General features: G+C 41.9%; 1 protein-coding gene across 2 annotated transcripts in view; it reads right to left on the minus strand.

Moving 5' to 3' along the window:
* Nucleotides 1-3555: 3555 nt before the first annotated feature.
* The window catches only part of LOC138680862 (phospholipid scramblase 1-like), a 165039-nt gene continuing 154513 nt past the window's right edge, over nt 3556-14081 (minus strand). The window contains exons 7-8 of one of the 2 annotated variants that reach the window (XM_069768083.1): nt 10814-10954; nt 3556-4548 (exon numbers count right to left, since the gene is read on the minus strand). In XM_069768083.1, coding sequence (XP_069624184.1) covers nt 4540-4548; nt 10814-10954 — 150 coding nt within the window. In that variant the 3' untranslated portion in view covers nt 3556-4539. The remainder of the gene's footprint in view (nt 4549-10813; nt 10955-14081) is intronic. The other variant, XM_069768084.1, reaches the window with a different exon arrangement.

Here is a 14081-nt window from a genome sequence, read left to right on the forward strand (position 1 = left end):
TCCCAGGGCCTGAAGGAGAGTTTCCTCTCCTTCAGACCTTGGGAACCATGAGAATACCTTCCGATACTTGATGTCCCATTGACTTGTATTGGTATCGGATATCGGTATCGGCGATATCCGATATTTTTCGGGTATCGGCCGATACTATCCGATACCGATACTTTCAAGTATCGGACGGTATCGCTCAACACTAATTATTACCTGTCAGTGTGATTTTACAGTAGCCGCATATGAATAACCAGCTTTTCAAAGGATACCGGTGCGTAAAAATCGCACAGCACTCGCATCGTACGATTGCTGTGTGTGTGCTGTGCCATTTTTTCTTGCACCCATTGACTTCTATTGCGGGATGTGATCCGTTTTCTGGTTACAATCACAGTATGCTGCGATTTTTTTCCTGCCCTATCGTGATCCGATCCGAGCTGGGAAAAAAAAACAGATGAGCACACCATCATAGATTAACATTGGTCCAAATTCAATCCGATTTTTTATTGGAATGAATTCCTCCGATTTCATCGCAAGTGGGAATGACCCCTAACTCAGTGATTTAATCAAATCAACAACAATCAGCCCATTAAAGGGAACCTGTCACCCCGTTTTTTGAGATTGAGATATAAATACTGTTAAATAGGGCCTGCGCTGTGTGTTACTATAGTGTATGTAGTGTACCCTGATTCCCCACCTATGCTGAGAAATAACTTACCAAAGTCGCCGTTTTCGCCTGTCAATCAGGCTGGTCAGGTCGGGTGGGCGTGTTCACAGCGCTGGTTCTTCCTCAGCTTTACGTTGGTGGCGTAGTGGTGTCCGCATGTTGAGGTGACTAATCCACTGTGGGCACGTGAACAAGCAGCGCGCGATCTGCGCTGTCATCTCTTTCGTCGGTGGGGGCGGCCATCTTCCTGGGGCCACGCGTGCGCAAATGGAGTGCTCTGCTGCACGGGGCTTCAGGAAAATGGCCGCGGGATGCCGCGCGTGCGCAGAAGAGATCGCGGCGGCCATTTTCCCAAAGCCGAGTTTGCATCTCGGCTTTGGGAAAATGGCCGCCGCGATCTCTAATGCGCACGCGCGGCATCCCGCGGCCATTTTCCTGAAGCCCCGTGCAGCAGAGCACTCCATCTGTGCACGCGCGGCCCCAGGAAGATGGCCGCCCCCCCCGACGAAAGGGATGACAGCGCAGATCGCGCGCTGCTTGTTCACGTGCCCACAGTGGATTAGTCACCTCAACATGCGGACACCACTACGCCACCAACGTAAAGCTGAGGAAGAACCAGCGCTGTGAACACGCCCACCCAACCTGACCAGCCTGATTGACAGGCGAAAACGGCGACTTTGGTAAGTTATTTCTCAGCATAGGTGGGGAATCAGGGTACACTACATACACTATAGTAACACACAGCGCAGGCCCTATTTAACAGTATTTATATCTCAATCTCAAAAAACGGGGTGACAGGTTCCCTTTAAGTGACACGTTGCTGGAATCATAGTCTTTGCTTCTACATCATGCTGCATTCAGATGAAGTAGCAAAAACCGAGTGACAGATTAATTTTCAAAAGTTTTTCCCAAAATATCAAGTTGTACAAAAGCCAAAAGATAGGGGATAACTTGCTGATCCCTAGCTGATTCCTAGAGGTACTACTGCTGGAATTTCATTTGACCTAAACATAGAGGCTCTAGAACTCGTAAACTGGGTTTGAATAGAGCAGAGATGTGTATACTCGATCTCCGCTCCATTCATTTCCATGGATGATGAAAGTCGAGCGCTGCGTTTCCAAAGTTCAAGAGCCCCTCAGGGGTCCCAACAAATAGAGGTTAACTCTTAATAACCCTTTAACCTTATGACAGGAACATGAGGAGTTAGATCTCCAAGTTAAAAACAGATCTGACACTTTATATTAGGTGTTTCTGCAATTTAAAGGGAAGGTGCCACCAGATTTCTTGTAGTTTTTTTTGTGAAATTAAGCTTAAAATAGTAATTAAAATGTATTAATTCAATGTTTGCACTGCTTTCAAACATTTCTGTATGACAAATATTATATATTTTCTTACAAATATATATTTACCACTAGGGGGAGCATTTTCTGTTTTAGTCCTCAAGACTTACCAGCTTTACTGTTAGCAGCAAAATTGGGGAAGTAACTGCTGACATGAGCGCTATTTTGTGGGTGACTGCCCTGTGATCTGCTATCACCAGCAGTTAGGGTACCGTCACACTATACGATTTACCTACGATCACGACCAGCGATATGACCTGGCCGTGATCGTAGGTAAATCGTAGTGTGGTCGCTGGGGAGCTGTCACACAGACAGCTCTCCAGCGACCAACGATGCCGAGGTACCCGGGTAACCAGGGTAAACATCGGGTTACTAAGCGCAGGACCGCGCTTAGTAACCCGATGTTTACCCTGGTTACCAGCGTAAAAAAAAACAAACAGCACATACTTACATTCTGGTGTCCGTCAGGTCCCTTGCCGTCTGCTTCCCGCACTCACTGACTGCCGGCCGTAAAGTGAAAGTGAAAGCACGTCACCGCTGTGCTCTGCTTTCACTTTACGGCCGGCAGTCACTGAGTGCGGGAAGCAGACGGCAAGGGACCTGACGGACACCAGAATGTAAGTATGTGCTGTTTTTTTTTTTTTAGTTTTACGCTTGTAACCAGGGTAAACATCGGGTTACTAAGCGCGGTCCTGCGCTTAGTAACCCGATGTTTACCCTGGTTACAAGCGAACGCATCGCTAGATCGCATCGCTAGATCGCTAGATCGGTGTCACACACACCGATCTAGCGATGCCAGCGGGAGATCCAGCGACGAAAGAAAGTTCACGATCTGCTACGACGTACGATTCTCAGCAGGATCCCTGATCGCTGCTGCGTGTCAGACACAGCGATATCGTAACGATATCGCTGGAACGTCACGAATCGTACCGTCGAAGCGATCGAAATGGCAGTGTGTGACGGTACCCTTACTGTCTCTCCTCTCTCCCATCAGTCTCTCTCACAAAGAATACATGATTCTCTCACCCCCTCCACAATGTCTGGTCATTCACTGCAGATCTGCAGCTCCTTAACTAATCTTACTGAGGGATGAATCACAACTCTTGCTGAGCTGCTGACAGCTCCTGATGTACACTGTTCCTCATTGATGTGTTGGCTATTCTGCTGCTTTTCTTCTGCATTACAGCTCCTGCTCATACACTGTTCTTCCTTGATGTCTCTGCTATTCTGCATGCTTTTCTCCTGCATTTTACTCCCGTTGGCCATCAATCTAGGATCTGTTCTGCTGGAAGTAGTACTGCTTATGTTAGCAGATCCGAGGGCTCCATGAATATGGCAACAGAACACTTCCACTACTGTGAATTGTGTAGCCCACAGAAGTTGCGTGCCCAGTTCACAGCAGTGGCAGTTCTATTACAATAGATAGGGTCAGCATCTGTCTGTTATCTCCTATGATCATGGGGTGCCGTATTATGACACTGAAAGTGTGGTGCTGCTACTGTGAAAGCAAGATGTCAGTCCCCAGTGCCTTCTTTCAACTCCAATTACACACAAAATATGTTTCAAATGCATTCAAAACTTGGTTATAACAGCATAGTATGCTACATTACATTGATTTATTAATGGTCTACAAACCCGGTACCTTCCCTTTAACGGCCCAGACAATTAAACATTGGCTCCACTCCCAAATGTCGGGTGGTTAAGCAATCTCCATTGGGAGCAGGTACTTAATCAACAGATGAATAAATATTTATTCAGATATAGTTGAACACAATAGGTTCTATAACCCACATTGGTGTAAACTGGTCACTCATCTGCTCACTTCCAATTTCTTTGAACAACCTGGATCAATTGACATAAACTGTGTTATACCATGGAGATAAGGTGCATGATTCTTTTTTTATTACATAACATTATAGTATATATTTTTTCACGTAATCCACAAGGTATTGTCACTTTAATTAGATGTATAAATGTCTCCTTAAGCTGCATGAACAATTAATATTATATTTATTGGTTGATTAACTAAATCAGCTGACTAATTATATGTAAAGGCTTTTGTGTAAATTTCCACCAATGATCACATAGTGGTAAATCCTTCCATGGGCAACCAAATGGTACTCTGATTCAGATTTGCAGGGCATCATTGAGTCTAACATGGCATCCAACTCTTCTGGTTTGGGTGAAGGATTGTGAATTATGGCACACGGGTCCAGCACTGGTCAATGTCCGTTCTTCGCCTCATTACTTATAATTTAGGCACAGCAGAAAATAAAATTAAATGTTTCTACAATCTTTGGGTTATGTAAGGCTGTGTTGTGAGGAAGGGTCGGAGTGTTTAGTAGGGTCTTGCTGTAAAGGTCTTAATTCTAGAGATCTACAGGGCCCCTGTTTGCAGATACCCCAATGATGCTTTGTTCTGACATCGAATATTGATGTTTGCATACAATTTGAAAGATACATACGGTAAGTATTAAAATGTATATTTAGTTTTATTAGCTGTAGGCTTCCATTTTGTCTTTCAAATCAATCTTCTGTCTTGCCAAATTAGAAACCCTATTGACGAGAAAATATAACCAATATTAGGGGTTTTACAGGAGACCAGTTTTTTTATGTGACAGATTCTTCACTGAAACTCATCAGGTAATTTGCGATGCAAATGAATTGTGTTTTTCCATATATGCATATTCAAAAGAAGAATTTAAAAAATTGCCTATGTGATCGAACTGATGGTGCATTACACTATGCATGGCATGGCCATGTTTCTAGTAACATTTCTGGCAAAATGAATGAAAATAGCGCTTGTTTTTAGGTGAACTGCTGGTTCTGGAGGGGAAATTGTAAGTTTATAAACTAAACTTTACAAACAAACAATAGCCCGAAACACCATGTCTGCAAATTGAGATTTTGATCTGGCTTTTATCCTAAGCGCTCATACTCATTTGCGAGAAAAACGAACAAGTGCAATCCGATAAAAAAATCGCCTTGCTCTCTGACCAATGTTATTCAATGAGTTACATCTCATCTGCAATTTTTTTTCTCAGCTGAAATTGGACTGAGAAAAAAATCGCAGCATGCTGTGATTTGCTGCGTATCTCGGACAATATTCGCTAATGCAAGTCAATGGATGCGAGAAAAAAAAAAAAAATCGCACAGCACTCGGACCATGTTCTTTGAAAAGCCAGCAATTCATGCGCAGCATACAGTAAAATCAAACTGACAGGTTAGAATATAATAGATAGAATGGATATATACACATAGAATACATACATATATAGATGTCAGTGACACACACGTATAGTGCAGACCAAAAGTTTGGACACACCTTCTCATTTAAAGATTTTTCTGTATTTTCCTGACTATGAAAATTGTAAATTCACACTGAAGGCATCAAAACTATGAATTAACACATGTGGAATTATATACTTAATAAAAAAGTGTAAAACAACTGAAATTATGTATTATATTCTAGGTTCTTCAAAGTAGCCACCTTTTGCTTTGATGACTGCTTTGCACACTCTTGGCATTCTCTTGATGAGCTTCAAGAGGTAGTCACCAGAAATGGTTTTCACTTCACAGGTGTGCCCTGTTAAGTTTAATAAGTGGGATTTCTTGTCTTATAAATGGGTTGGTACCATCAGTTGTATTGAGCAGAAGTCTGGTGGATACACAGCTGATAGTCCTAATGAATAGACTGTTAGAATTTGTATTATGGCAAGCAAAAAGCAGCTAAGTAAAGAAAAACGAGTGGCCATCATTACTTTAAGAAATGAAGGTCAGTCAGTCCGAAAAATTTGGAAAACGTTGAAAGTGTCCCCAAGTGCAGTTGCAAAAACCATCAAGCACTACAAAGAAACTGGCTGACATGAGGACCACCCTAGGAAAGGATGACCAAGAGTCACCTCTGCTTCTGAGGATAAGTTTATCCGAGTCACCAGCCTCAGAAATCGCAGGTTAACAGCAGCTTGGGTTAGAGGCCAGGTCAATGCCACACAGAGTTCTAGCAGCAGACACATCTCTACAGCAACTGTTAAGAGGAGACTTTGTGCAGAAGGCCTTCATGGTAAAATAGCTGCTAGGAAACCACTGCTAAGGACAGGCAACAAGCAAAAGAGACTGGTTTGGGCTAAAGAACACAAGGAATGGACATTAGATCAATGGAAACCTGTGCTTTGGTCTGATGAGTTCAAATTTGAGATCTTTGGTTCCAACCACCGTGTCTTTGTGCGACGCAGAAAAGGTGAACGGATGGACTCTACATGCCTGGTTCCCACCGTGAAGCATGGAGGAGGAGGTGTGATGGTGTGGGGGTGCTTTGCTGGTAACACTGTTGGGGATTTATTCAAAATTGAAGGCATACTGAACCAGCATGGCTACCACAGCATCTTGCACCGGCATGCTATTCCATCCAGATTGCGTTTAGTTGGACCATCATTTATTTTTCAACAGGACAATGACCCCAAACACACCTCCAGGCTGTGTAAGGGCTATTTGACCAAGAAGGATAGTGATGGGGTGCTAGGCCAGATGACCTGGCCACCACAGTCACCAGACCTGAACCCAATCGAGATGGTTTGGGGTGAGCTGGACCTCAGAATGAAGGCAAAAGGGCCAACAAGTGCTAAGCATCTCTGGGAACTCCTTCAAGATTGTTGGAAGACCATTTCCGGTGGCTACCTCTTGAAGCTCATCAAGAGAATGCCAAGAGTGTGCAAAGCAGTCAAAAACAAACAAAAGATGGCTACTTTAAAGAACCTAGAATATAAGACATATTTTCAGTTGTTTCACACTTTTTTGTTAAGTATATAATTCCACATGTGTTAATTCATAGTTTTGATGCCTTCAGTGTGAATTTACAATTTTCATAGTCATGAAAATACAGAAAAATCTTTAAATGAGAAGGTGTGTTCAAACTTTTGGTCTGTACTGTATACATGTATTTATATTACATAGATAGATAGATAGATAGATAGATAGATAGATAGATAGATAGATAGATAGATAGATAGATAGAATTTTTTTCACGTGATCTGCTGTGAATACACTGAGCATGAGCTGCAGTGCCCCCATCTCTAGCATTTGTGAGGCTGTGAGGCAGTTTCAGTGATGTAAGCGCTATTCACTGAAGCTCCGCTCCCAGCAGCTCATTCACCAGTGGTTTTCAGCCTGGCCAGTCGCATCTTGGCACCATCCAGGTTGAAAACTGTATATTCCCCAGATATGGATTACTGCATGGGACACAACGATAGACAGGTATGGTATATTGTTGGATTGTTATTTTACTTTTATTACAGGAGATGGACGGCTTCGTAGGAATTAGGTGTGGTCGTAAGTATGGTTTAATTAAGAATATTAACCCTTTTACCCCAAGGGTGGTTTGCACGTTAATGACCGGGCCAATTTTTACAATTCTGACCACTGTCCTTTTATGAGGTTATAACTCTGGAACGCTTCAACGGATCCTGGTGATTCTGACATGGTTTTTTCATGACATTCTGTACTTCATGACAGTGGTAACATTACTTTGATATGTCTTGCGTTTATTTGTGAAAAAAAAGGAAATTTGGCAAAAATTTTGCTATTTTCCAACTTTGAATTTTCATGCCCTTAAATCACACAGATATGTCACACAAAATACATAATGAGTAATATTTTCCACATGTCTACTTTACATAAGCACAATTGTGGAAGCAAAATTTATATTGGTTAGGGAGTTATAAGGGTTAAAATGGACCACAGATTTTTCATTTTTACAACACCATTTGTTTTTTAGGGACCACATTACATTTGAAGTCACTTTGAGGGGTCTATATAACAGAAAATACCAAAAAGCGACACCATTCTAAAAAGTGTACCCCTCAAGGTGCTCAAAACCATATTCAAGAAGTGTATTAACCCTTCAGGGGCTTCACAGGAATTTTTGGAATATTTAAAAAAAAAATAAACATTTAACTTTTTTTCACAAAAAATTTATTTCAGATCAAATTTGTTTTATTTTACCATGGGTAACAGGAGAAATTGAACCCAAAAAGTCGTTGTTCAATTTGTCCTGAGTACGCTGATACCCCATATGTGGGGGAAAACTGTTTGAGCTCATGGCAGAGCTCGGAAGGGAAGGAGTGCCATTTGACTTTTCAATGCAAAATTGTCTGGAATTGAGATCGGACGCCATGTCGCATTTGGAGAGCCCTTAATGCGCCTAAACAGTGGAAACTCCCAACAAGTGACACCATTTTGGAAAGTAGACCCCCTAAGGAACTAATCCAGATGTGTGGTGAGCACTTTGAGCCCCCAAGTGCTTCACAGAAGTTTATAATGTAGAGCCGTAAAGATAAAAAAATCATATTTTTTTCACAAAAATAAGATTTTTGCCCCCAAATTTTTATTTTCCCAAGGGTAACAGGAGAAATTGGACCCCAAAAGTTGTTGTGCAATTTGTCCTGAGTACGCTGATGTCCCATATGTGGGGGAGAACTACTGTTTGGGAGCATGGCAGATCTCAGAAATGAAGGAGCGATGTTTTGGAATGCAGACTTTGATGGCATGGTCTGCAGGCTTCATGTTGCGTTTGCAGAGCCCCTGATGTACCTAGACAGGAGAAACCCCCCACAAGTGACCTGATTATGGAAACTAGACCACCCAAGGAACTCATCTAGATGTGTGGTGAGAACTTTGAACAACCTAGTGTTTCACTAAAGTTTATAATGCAGAGCCGTGAAAATAAAAAATCTTTTTTTTCCCACAAAAATGATTTTTAGCCTACAAATTTTTATTTTCCCCAAGGTAACAGGTGAAAATGGACCAAAAAAGTTGTTGTCCAATTTGTCCTATGTACGAAGATACCAGATATGTGGGGGTAAACCACTGTTTGGGCACACAGCAAAGCTCATAAGGGAAGGAGCACCGTTTTAATTTTTCAACGCAGAATTGGCTGAAATTGAGATCGGACACCATGTCGCATTTGGAGAGCCCCTGATGTGCCTAAACAGGAAACCCCCCAATTCTAACTCCAATCCTAACCCCAACCCTACCCATAACGACACCCCTAACCCTAATCCCAACCCTAACCACAACCCTAACCCCAACACACCCCTAACCCTAATCCAAACCCGAACCACAACACATCACTAACCCCAACACACCCCTAACCCTAATCCCTACCATAACCCTAACCATACCCCTAACCCTAATCCGAACCATAACTCTAATCCCAGCCGTAAACGTAATCCAATCCCTAACCCCAACTTTAGCCCCAAACCTAATTTTAGCCTCAACCCTAACTTTAGCTCAAACCCTAACCTTAACTTTAGCCCTAACCCTAACTTTGGCCCCAACCCTAACCCTAATGGAAAAATGGAAATAAATACATTTTTTTATTTTAGTATTTTTCCCTAACTAAGGGGGTGATAAAGGGGGGTTTGATTTATTATTTATAGTGGGTTTTTCTATTGGGTTTTTATGTTTGGCAGCTGTCACATGCTAAAAGGGAGGGAGGCCCCTCCCTGCATGATGCTTCCCTATGCCACCGGAACTCTGCGATCTTGTTTGATCGCAGTGTTCCGAGGGTTAAAGTGCTGGGAGCAGTCTGTGACTGCTCCTGGCACATAGTGCCGGATGTCAGCTGTGATAATCAGCTGACACCTGGCCGTGATCCCCCCATAGGCGCGGCTAATCGCATGTGACTATACTATTCCATCAAGGGTCAGATAGGTCCAGGTCAACTCGATGGGATAGTACGTCTAAGGTGAGAGAGGGGTTAAAGGAGTATGTGTCTTTATTTCAATTAAAGGACTTTTTTTCTGGCTGTGTCTTTATTTACCATGCAACAACTATAGGATTAGTAACGGATAGGTGTCTTAAAGACACTTCTCCATTACTAAGCTGTGGGCTTGATGTTACCAGAGAAAACAAAGGTGACATCAACCCCACAAATATGAACCCCACTTGCCACCGCTACAGGGCAAGTGGGAAGAGCGAGGCTAAGTGCCAGAATTGGTGCATTTTAGAGATGCGCCTTTTCTGGGGTGGCTGACAGCTGATGTTTTTAGCCAGGGGGCCCAATATCCATGGCCCCTTCCTAGGCTATTAATATCAGCCTTTTCTGGTTATTAAAATTTCCTTTGAAAATGATGTGTAAATGACAGAGCTCTGTTAAAATGTTACAATACCATTGCAATCAGATAACAATCGCAATGCACTCAGATGTAAAGCGGATGCTGGGTGTGAAAATCGCATTGTACTTGCATGACACTCGCATGTCACTTGTCCGTTTTTTCGGTCCTGATATTGGAACGTTTTTTTCTCACATATGGGTATGAGCCTTAAGTTATATTGCAAGACTCATCATAGGGTTGATTGTGACTACTTGCTACTTCCAACTGGTGGTGCTATATAGAGTTCAAGTCCTATTTCTCTCTGAAGAGGCAATTTGCATATACAAACATCTGCACTGTTTGGACTTTTTTAACTATTGGCCGCAATCTCTTCTGATAAACATCAAATATTTAAGTACAAAATAATATTTGTTATAAACAGTAACAGAATATAATGGCAAGATTGGAAATGTTAAACATTAGAAAATAAAAATATTCAAGGGGCTACTTCTGTGACGATAGGCACCAGGGTCGGCATCGTGGACTTATGTTCAGTATTTCACCTGTAATTAGCAGTCAACCACATAAAAAACGCACAGTAATTTATTATAAAAGCACACACATTTTTGCCATGAAAAACTGATGCCTACAGATATGGGAGTTGAAGCCCATAAAATAACACAGCGCCTTGGAGCTATTTTAATGATTAAATAAAAGTTTCAACTTACGAAAAGTAAGCAGGTCGCCAGTATAGCTGCCTTCATTTTCACATCAAGATCCAAAGAAAAAACAACATCAAATTTAATTGAACAGAAATCTCCAAGTAAAGTAATCATTCCAACCTCTCTTTTCTCTTGAACAGTCGTTATCTGTAAATGAGACGTTTACATAAAAAGCATTTATATTCCAGTATTCACGGATTTTATCCACTAAAAGTCACAAAATAGAAATAATTCCAAGCTCTTAAAAGTGAACAAAAGAAACTTAGGACAAGTGGTGTAATTTAAAGTTTATGGACACTATAGCTCAATCTTCAAGAGGGCTTTGAACTTACAAAAATATTTAAAGGGATCATGTCACCAGGAAAAGCATTGTTAACATGCAGGTATGGGGTTAAGGTACCTTCACACATAACGATATCGTTAACGATATCGTTGCTTTTTGTGACGTAGCAACGATATCGTTAAGGAAATCGTTCTGTGTGACAGCGACCAACGATCAGGCCCCTGCTGGGAGATCGTTGGTCGCTGAGGAAAGTCCAGAACTTTATTTCGTCGCTGGACTCCCTGCAGACATCGCTGGATTGGCGTGTGTGACACCGATCCAGCGATGTCTTCACTGGTAACCAGGGTAAACATCGGGTTACTAAGCACAGGGCCGCGCTTAGTAACCCGATGTTTACCCTGGTTACCAGTGTAAAAGTAAAAAAAAACAAACACTACATACTTACCTACCGCTGTCTGTCCCCGGCGCTCAGCTTCTCTGCACTCCTCCTGCACTGGCTGTGAGGGTCGGGCAGCCGGAAAGCAGAGCGGTGACGTCACCGCTCTGCTTTCCGGCTGCTGTGCTCACAGTCAGTGCAGGAGGAGTGCAGAGAAGCTGAGCGCCGGGGACAGACAGCGGTAGGTAAGTATGTAGTGTTTGTTTTTTTTACTTTTACGCTGGTAACCAGGGTAAACATCGGGTTACTAAGCGCGGCCCTGCGCTTAGTAACCCGATGTTTACCCTGGTTACCCGGGGACTTCGGGATCGTTGGTCGCTGGAGAGCTGTCTGTGTGACAGCTCTCCAGCGACCAAACAGCGACGCTGCAGCGATCGACATCGTCGTCGGTATCGCTGCAGCGTCGCTGAGTGTGAAGGTACCTTTAATCTGCAGGCTAACAGCCTTATGATGCTGTCTGGTGCCTGCACACAGTCAAATGCAGCTGGAAGAAAATGATCTTTTTGTTCTCCCAGCCAGCATTTGGTATTCAGTTACAGGGGCAGGGCTGTAACATTGTGGCTCAGCTGTCAGTCAGGAAAGGGGCGAGGATACAGCGGCCGCTCTGTATAGTCAGGGTGTATTCATATATGTATTCCTAATTTTTGGTAGTTGCTTTCTTCATAAATAAAATGGAATTCTATTTTTTTAATTAAAAAAAACTATTTTGGTTAGCTTAAACTACATATTTTTTAAATCCTTTTAAATGTTTTCTTATATACAAGTCATTATATGGGAAAAAAATGTTTCTTAACATTTTTTTTTCCTGTAAAATGCAATTTCTCATTGGTTTGGAAGGTTTTATTGTCAGTCCTTAAAGGGAACCTTTCACCAGAAATAACGCTGCTAACCTGCAGATATGGGGTTAATCTGCAGGATTACAGCGTTATGTTCCTGTTTGGCACCTGCATGCAGCCGAATGCAGCAGGGAGAAAATTATCATAATTCTTCCAGTCGGCATTCAGTAATCAGTTATAGGGGCGGGGTGGCATTGATTCAGTCACTGCTTTGAGTATACAGAGTGGCCGCTGCTACTGCGTTCCCGACCATGACTAACAGCCGGCCTCTATGTAGAGACAGTGTCAGCCAGGGACGGGGACCCGGTAACAGAGGCGGCTCTGTATACTCAGAGTTGTGACTGTACATGCAGCACCCCCACCTCCATGACTTAAAACCGAATGCTGGTGGGGAGAATAAAGATCATTTTCAAAGCATTCAGCTTTGTGCAGGCGTCGGACAGCATCATAACACTGTTAACCTGCAGATTAACTGCATATCTACAGGTTAACAGCATTATTTCTGGTGACAGATTCTCTTTGAAGAGATTGGATTTCACCCTCAAACTTTTTCAGAAGAGTCCAGCAATATCTTTACATGACCAGTTTGTTCCTCCATAAAAATACATTTAACGCAAAAATATGATTCAATAAATGGGTTGTTTTCTGATAATGGCTTTCCTTTAACAGCTTTGCCCCCAAGGGTGGTTTGCACGTTAATGACCGGGACAATTTTTACAATTCTGACCACTGTCCCTTTATGAGGGTATAACTCTGGAACGCTTCAATGGATCCCAGTGATTTTGACATTGTTTTCTCGTGACATTTTGTACTTCATGATAGTGGTAAAAGTTCTTTGATATTACCTGTGTTTATTTGTGAAAAAAACTGAAATTTGGTGAAAATTTTGAAAATTTCGCAATTTTCCAACTTTGAATTTTTATGCCCTTAAATCACAAGATAATAAGTAACATTTCCCACATGTCTACTTTACATCAGCACAATTTTGTAACTAATTTTTTTTTGTTAGGGAGTTATAAGGGTTAAAAATTGACCAGCAATTTCTAATTTTCACAACACCATTTTTTTTAGGGACTACATCACATTTGAAGTCACTTTGAGGGTCCTTATTTGATAAAAAATACCCAAGTGTGACACCATTCTAAAAACCCCTCAAAGTGCTCAAAACCAGATTCAAGAAGATTATTAACCCTTCAGGTGTTTCGCAGGAATTTTTGGAATGTTTAAAAAAAACCGATCATTTAACTTTTTTTTCACAAAAAATGTATTTTAGCTCCAATTTGTTTTATTTTACCAAAAGTAACTGGAGAAATTGGACACCAAAAGCTGCTGTACAATTTGTTCTGAATATGACAATACTTCATATGTGGGGGTAAACCACTGTTTGGGCGCATGGCAGAGCTCAGAAGAGAGGGAGCGCCATTTGACTTTTCAATGCAAAATTGACTGGAATTGAGATAGGACGCCATGTCGTTTTTGGAGAGCCCCTGATGTGCCTAAACATTGAAACTCCACACAAGTGACACCATTTTGGAAAGTAGGCCCCCTAAGGAACTTATCTAGATGTGTGGTTAGCACTTTGACCCATCATGTGCTTCACAGAAGTTGATAATGTAGAGCTGTAAAAATAAAAAAATCATATCTTTTTCACATAAATGATCTTTTCGCCCCCATTTTTTTATTTTTCCAAGGGTAACAGGAAAAATTGGACCCCAAAAT

Source organism: Ranitomeya imitator, chromosome 5 (genome assembly GCF_032444005.1).
Source record: "Ranitomeya imitator isolate aRanImi1 chromosome 5, aRanImi1.pri, whole genome shotgun sequence".
NCBI lineage: Eukaryota > Metazoa > Chordata > Amphibia > Anura > Dendrobatidae > Ranitomeya > Ranitomeya imitator.